At 39.0% G+C, this 7,959-nt stretch overlaps 1 protein-coding gene across 2 annotated transcripts; it reads right to left on the reverse strand.

Annotated features, from left to right (window-relative positions):
* Positions 1-2,992: 2,992 nt before the first annotated feature.
* On the reverse strand, positions 2,993-5,470 carry LOC148801220 (transcription factor ABORTED MICROSPORES-like). Of its 2 annotated transcripts, none has more exons than XM_088902165.1 (4): positions 4,228-5,470; positions 3,720-4,088; positions 3,461-3,637; positions 2,993-3,366 (listed from the first exon to the last, which is right to left on the reverse strand). In XM_088902165.1, the coding sequence occupies exons 1-4, from the start codon at positions 4,999-5,001 to the stop codon at positions 3,199-3,201; spliced, it is 1,488 nt and encodes a 495-aa protein (XP_088758291.1). In that variant the 5' UTR covers positions 5,002-5,470; the 3' UTR covers positions 2,993-3,198. The 2 variants fall into 2 exon arrangements, with proteins under 2 accessions (XP_088758291.1, XP_088758290.1); XM_088902164.1 differs by having other exon boundaries at positions 2,993-3,369.
* Between the last annotated feature and the right edge of the window lie 2,489 nt (positions 5,471-7,959).

Here is a 7,959-nt window from a genome sequence, read left to right on the forward strand (position 1 = left end):
ACATATCGTTCCAGGCCCCCTCCGATACATCTCTATAATGGGTGTATCGGGGGTCTGACTGGTTCAGGGGGTGGAAGAGTCCTAAACCGGCCCCCTGAACCAGTTTCAAAAAAAATAAAAAAAAAGGTATTGATTCGCCCGATACGCCTCTACCAACATATTGGACATATCAATATTTTGAACCTTGGGCAGTAGTGCCACAAACAGGCTAAAATGGAGTGTGGTCGGGGCTAGGATTAGGCCATGGACTAAGCTAGACGACATTGCTACGAACAAACAAGGATGGAGAGCAATCGTGGTGAGCTAAGGTACTATGGGTCGGCACGGTCTTAGGTGACCTCGAGCATGGTCAGGGTAGGATCAGTTGTATGTGTGTGTTTATGATAGGCTTGGTAGGGCAGCCTCGGCTGCAGCCATAGAAGGATTAAGCTGGCCAATGTGGGTTAGGTTGTGAGCACGGGCTGGGGATCCGTAGAAGGGCTAAATTGTAGGTCGAAGTGTAGACGGGGCCACGATAGGGACCGACGGCTAGGGAGTAGGGGCGCAAGCATGGTAGGAGAGGGCAGGCTAAATTATTTGGCCGTGGGCACAAGTTGGGCTGTGGACGGGTTGGCTTGGCTGCAAATGCACCGTTGCATGGGTAAAAGATATGCTGTCGTAGGAATACTCAAATCAAATACCAGAAAAGAAAAATTAAATATGACCAACGTAATTGGTTGCCACTAATGTAATTGATTAAAACTACTGAGGATCGAAAAGTTTAAACAAGAGTTTTTAATTATCAAAACATAAAAAGCTGTGTTATCTATGTTGAGCCAATAATGCAAAACAAGTTTAAACTTCTGAGTTCACTTTTGCTACTAAGCGCATCGCTAAAACAGAAAATCATGCCCTTGGATCTAGTGCCATGGCCCCACCAAAATTTCTTTATTATGTAATTTTTATTATATTTTATACCTAAAAAAGTAAATTTAATAAATAATATATAAAATAATTATATATTATTAAAATCAAATTGAATGTACTTAATAGTATTATTTTAATTATATTTTTTGTCTTCTCAATAAGAGAGTAAAATACAAAAACTTTTCCTGAAGTTACTGATAATCATAAAAACCTCTCCTACAGTTTTATTTTAGCAAAAACCTCCCCTCTATATATATTTGAAAAATTCAACAAATGTCTCCTTCCTGTCAATGACCAAGACGGAAAATGTTGAAGAAATGATCAATTTTTTTCAAAATACCCATTTTACCCTTTTATGAATTAATGTGCATCTGTTTTTACTAAAATAACCTTATCTCAACAACTCCATAATCTGCTCAAACACTGTTCATCTTCTTCCTCATGACGCACAACGGCAGAATGGCGGTGCACTCCTTATATTTATATAATTTAATTATTATATATAAATTATATAAAATACTTTATATATTATATATAAGAATTAAATAATCGGTTGAATTCAAATATTTATCGAATTGAATCAGGTCATATTTGAATTTGAATCCAATTAACTATTCAGTATGAATAGGATATCTAAATTCGAATGATTAGATATTCAAATTATCCAAATTTAATTCAATTATATCAAATGTCGATATCGAATTCAAAATTAAATTTTCGAATACCATTGACAGCCCTACCTTATATTTTACACATCATGGGTCTTTAGAGTTACAAGGCACGGAACGCCTCTTTAGTACAATATCACTGAAAGTGGTAAATCACGTCAGCGTTAGGAAATCAAGAGACACCGAACAGGGCCGTAGTGCGGCTACAATCCTTACCACCACCAACATTATGGTGCGATAATCTGAGAGCTACATACCTTGCTGCGAATCCTGTCCTTAATGCTCATACTAATGACCAGCTGGTGGATATATTTACCAAGGGATGTCTATCCATCAGTCCACTTGCTCAGCTTCGTAGACAACTTAATGCAGGTCCATGCACATTATGTTTGAGGGGGTGTCATAAGTTATATGATAAATCACTCTAAGTCAGACAGACTCACACTGCTCAAGCATGGCTCTTGAAGAGTCTAGATTTACACGAGATAGAACCTCTCAAGATAATCCTTGTTGATCTAGAATTTCTACAAGATAAATTTGCCTATTTCTCATTGTCTTAATTTCTAGGACTCTATCAGGCCAATAAAGAGCTTCGTTTATGTCTAATGTCCATTTCTCCTTCGTTTATACTTTATAGAATGCAATTAAGTATTAACTATATATATGATACCAAAACCCAAATATATCCAATAGAGGAATAGATAGATGACCAGTTGATCGGCTTTTACCCATTTTGGATGACTAATTCAGTCATGAGCTGGATCGGACAACCTTGACCAAAAATTTCCCTCTACTAGAATTGAAAACCAACAGTCCAAATGGTTTGTAGGATGCCTTATTCTTATAATTTCAAATACAACATTATATATCTATCTGAAGATTACAAGTTGATAATAATAATAATAATAATAATTTAAGTATTCATAATTTACTTAAAAGTATTAAACAAAACAGGATTTATGTAGATCCCATATAGTTGCTAGAAGGCTTAGGGGCCATCTAATAACACTAAAGTGGCTGAAAATAAATAACAATCACAAGATTTGTGGCAGATCCAAGGCATTTATATTTTGTTAATTCTTAATCTTCAACTCAAGCAAGAGAGCTTCTCCTTTAAACATCTAGTTAGCTTGACACTTACAAATAAAACAGTAAATAATTTTAGGAAAAATTACTTGGGATAAGTTTGAAAGTGCTAATTTAATAAGCACTCAAATAAGTGTTTATTCTTATTTCCCAAACACAAATAAGTGCTATTTATTAGTGTGGTCCGTGGTCGCAGCCCAAATTCAAATAAGAACTTATTTTGTAATCACTCCCAAACTTGACCTTAATCTTCCCTATACTTTGTAGAATGATTTGAAGTTTCCCCTGTTTTTCAGAAATTTGCTTAAGATGTCTTCAGGAAAGGAGCAATTCTATTGAGGCTTTAGGCCAAAAGTGTTAATACATGCACAAAACGAGAAAGATGGAATTATTAATTATAAATTCAACAAATAAAAGTTTACTGGTAGGTAGCTAAAATGGCTTTGATGCCAGAGATAAGCCTAGTTTTGTGAAGATATAAAAGATCGATCGACTCATAGATTTCAATAGGAAACGGTCTACTTGAACTTTAGAGCTGTTATGCCTGATTTTGTAGATGATGGAAGTGGAGATGGCGGCGGTGGTGGTGGTGGTGATAATCCGCCATTAGCCCATTTTCCGATGATGCAACCGGTTCTGAATTGCGTGTTAGCTCGAGCAACGACTCTTTCACATGGTCTGCTTGAACCACTTCATTGTCCCTCTTCTGCTACACAAACGCACAGACCATGTATTAGTTCTCTCTCTCTCTCTCTCTGGTCTTATTTATGGTGATTGAGGAGAAGTATATATAAGCTCACCTCAACCTTGAAAACATTTAAAACCAGGCCTCTGAAAGTGGTTACATTGGCGTTTGTTACTTCAAGTCCTAGAGAATTCATGGCCTCCATCAACCTCGCAAACCCACCAGTCCTGTGCTCGCAGAACACTTTGAGGAAGAACTCGTTTCCATCTACTTGGGTCACTTCCACTTGAACCTACGTACGGGCGTGTCAGTCATCTCATAACAACAACAGAAAACAAAGTTTGAGCAGAATACATATATACCATTTTCACTACCTCCATTTGCTGGGTCGTCTTATCATCTGTGATAACTGAATCAGGATTCTGTGTGGAGGCTTCAGTTGTCTTGCTAACTGATGATGAGCGGCCTGTTCCATGATCGATCATTCCCAACGTCGACATTCCCATTACTAATTTGTCGTTCTCTGGGTTAGTCAGGTTGTTGTAAACTGATCCATTTTGATCAGTTGCTGCGGTGTTCGAGCTGTTATTTCTGTTGTCGTTACCATGATATCCAATTCCAGTAGCTCCCTTGGCTCTTTCATCATCTGATGGCTCCTCAAGCTCGTCCTGGAGATCCTTCACTTTCTTCTGCAACTCCTTTACAAATTCAATTGCGTCTCCCAGAATCGAAGCTCTATCCATCTTAATTGTTAATTAGGATCATCAAGAGAGAGGGGTTATTAGAAATCAATGCAAAATCGATATACAAAGAAATTAAATTGTTGGCTAACTATTTAATGGTTTTTTTATTCTCTAACACTAACTATGATAATGGATTTACCTTACTAATCTTGGGAACCAGGGATCTTAGGGAATAGAGCCTTTCATTCAGCTTCTTCCTTCTCTTCCTCTCAGCGACCAGATTCTTTGATTGGTGCTTCCTCCCAGATGTTCTTCCGACGACCTTCTGATCATCTTCATCTTCAATCTGATCACTGCAATCTGAGACAGTATCTGCTTTACCTGACTCCAGTTTGACGGAATCTCTGTCATGCCCGAGCTCCTCCTTATTTGGGGTAGACTCCGGCAACATTGACGGATGTAATAAGCTATCCCCATTAGCCAGTAAACACTGCTGGAGTGCAACCATCTCTTGGAACCCATGTTCAACTGCTTCATGTTTATCTGACACAACTGGGTGGGCCGGTGTCGGACCTTCGAAGAAGATATCGCTCCTGGGTCTGTTCTCCGACGACAAAGCAAGTTGACGCGCCGACCCACCAAACAAGTTCTTGGCAGAGCTGCAGAGGCTAACCTGTTCGGCGCTCAGATCCCACGGCAAGTTCAAATTATCTCCCACGGCCGTCGGAGGCAGCAGCCATGGTTGCTGGTAGTGATAATTCGAGTCCTTGGGAGAAAACCCATTGGTCGAGAATGACTTCACTTGTTGATCCACGACTGTATCTGTATTGTCATCGGCCGTGAAGCCGTCGGCCATCACCAAACCGTGGAGCTCTTGGCCAAGCATTGGAGGCTGCTGATGGAGGCCTGTGTCCTCATGACTGACAACTACGGCTTCCTGCTGCTCCATTGAGGCATTACGGTACTGGGCCATAACAAACTCTGTCACTAAGTTGATCTGCAACCAAATTATCAAGTATTTTGAATAATCTTATAAAGCTTAGTCCAGTGTGGGGAAGGAAAAGATCATTTCCAGTGGATGACAGACGAAATTTAAAACACTTGGGGAAATGATCATGCGAGAGCAGTGAGGCCTATTGTATTCGTCAGCCATTAACCAAAGTTTCTTCAAGTTTTTCTGGCCAATTAGGGACGAACACGAAATGCATGCGTCACCTACCCACAAAAATAAAAGTACTGAACTAACTCATTGGACTCATTCATATTGTGTGCTCAAGTACTGAATCGATCGACATTTTCTCGGTTCTTTTATGTTTTTTTAAAGGAATATTTAGACCTGGCAATCTGGTCGGGTCGATTTGCCTTTGACCCGACAAAGGGTAGGCTCAGGTAAAGTTGGCCCACGGGACAGGTGGGTCAATGGTTCAACTGCCGGAGTCAGCTGGTTTTTTATGAAGTTAACGATTTTTTACTAAAAATACAAGTTTTAGTTCTCTGGTTCAAATGATTTGAATGGTTCAACTGCTTTGATCAACACCAATTCGGAAGCGTTGGTCTGGAAACAGGTGATCCAGTGGTGACCTGTGACTCGACCCAACCTGAATCAGGTCGGGTCGGATCAGACCACCTTCAGTATCAGGTCACTAGATAGGGTCCCTAACCAGCTTTTTTCGGGTTGGGTCGACTTTTTTGCACGCTTCACACAAAGTGGGTCAGCCTTTTCCGATTTGGGTCAAACTTTTTTCGAGTCGAGTCACCTTTTAGGTTGATCCAAGCAAAAGCTACTCAGGTTAAGACTTAGGATTGACCCACGGGTTAGATGGGTCAATGGTTTAACTCCTAAGACAGTTGCTTTTTAACCAAGTCAATGATTTTTAATCAAACAATACAAGATTAATTCTTTGGTTCAAATGATTTGAATGGTTCAACTATTTTGATTATAGGTGTAAATTGGGCCGTGTCGTCTGTGGCTCAAATTTGGATCAACCCGGCGTGACACAGCACGTGGGTCGTGCCTAGCCTGGCACGATGGTCTGAGCCGTGTTGGGATTGGGGTTCCAGTCCATAGGTTGGCACAACATGGCCCGTAGTTATATAGAGGGGCTTTTTTACATAAATACCCCCCAATAGCTATATAGGGGTATTTATGTATTTTGGTTTTGAGGGAGAAAGAAAGACACAAATGCCCCCCAACAGCTAATTTGAGGGGTATTTTGGATAAAGTGATAAATAACTTTACAATGACCAAAATACCCCTCCCAACAACTAAAAAATGGCTAATTTTTAGGGTATTTTGGGCAATTGAATTATTTTCAATTCCTATAAATAGTCCTATCCTCCACCATTCTCATCACACCAATTCAACAATTCCTATAAATAGCCCTATCCTCCACCATTTTCAATTCCTATAATGATCAAAGTCAAGAACAATAGGAGAAAATGATGAAGTCAATATTTTTTGTATACTCAATAGTTGTATAGTATTTTTTTCAAATTATTGTAAATTTTGTTTTAATTTTATTTAATTTATTTGATATTTTTAATAATATAATTTTTTATTTTAAATTTGTAACTATATTGTATTTTTATATTTTATTAATTTATTCCAATTTTCATATTTCATTCATCCAACCATTGTATGCTTTGTATCATTCAAATTTAAATGAAATAAAATTCCTATTTTTCTTCCAATTTTTTATTCACTTTGAGTATTTGTCTCTTTGACTTCTTTTTTGGTTAAATATTTTTTTTCATTTCTTTGTTAGATTTTTTTATTTTTTTTCAAATAATTCCCAAATAAAAATTAAATATTTTAGTTTTACTTAGTAAAGATATAAAAAAAAAAAACAAAAACAAAACAAAAACAAAAAAAAAACAATATGGCCAAATTCGGCCCATGCCCAAAACCCGGCCTATGGCCCAAACTGGCATGGCCCAAACCCACAGCACGACCTACAGTCCCTCCGACCCAAACCCGCGCAAAGTACGCCCCAAATTACACCTCTATTTTGATGAACACCAATTCGAAAAAGTTGGTTTAAAAATAGATGATCCAGTGATGATCCGTCACTCAGGGTCAGGTCTGGTCATCTTCTGCTCCGAGTCACTGGATAGGGACCCAAACCCGCTTTTTGTAATTGAATTTATGGGTTGGATCGACATTTTGCAAGGTAAAGAAGGAGAATCCAGATACGTGTTTGGTAAGAAACAGCTCTACTAGTCCGTGGTTCTTCACCGGGATTAGAACTCTTGTCAGATTGGATTCCTGAAAGAAGTGAATCAAATTGCCAACGTTAGGACGAGGCTAAGACAAACTGAAGTACTGAACTACTCTCTCTTTCGGACCTTTCTTGATAGCAATGGATAACCGCAGCATGGCACAAACCTATCTCAGCAAAAACAAGGATCTAGGTTTTCAATGGATGTTCCATGGAAAAGCTATGATATAATGAACCCAAAATTACGACTACTTTATGGGTGCAAGTCATGCGGTTTGGGCCGGGTTTATGGTCAACCCGAGCTCAGACCGTTCTCGAGGTCAAGCTTGATCTTTTCAATTTGAGTCCAGCCTGCACTATAATTTGATGCATTGAGGTTGGGCTCTGGCCTGGGCCATTGTCCAATCCGGCCTGGGCCCAGGCCAGAGCCCAACCCCAATGCATCAAATTACAGTGCAGGCTAGACTCGAATTGGAAAGATCGAGCTTGACTTCGAGAACGGTCTGGGCTCGGGTTGATCATAAACCCGGTCCAAACCGCACAACTTGCACATATATATGTATTTATGCAAATATGTGCACATATATTTATTAAGGGTAAAATACAAAAACCTCCCCTGAAGTTTCTGACAATAATAAAAACCTCCCCTCTAGTTTAACTTTAGCAAAATCCTCCCTTCTATTTTCAAATAAATCGATAAAAACCTCCCTTCC

Source organism: Nelumbo nucifera, chromosome 3 (genome assembly GCF_055504915.1).
Source record: "Nelumbo nucifera cultivar China Antique chromosome 3, China Antique-T2T, whole genome shotgun sequence".
In the NCBI taxonomy this organism is placed as follows: Eukaryota; Viridiplantae; Streptophyta; class Magnoliopsida; order Proteales; family Nelumbonaceae; genus Nelumbo; species Nelumbo nucifera.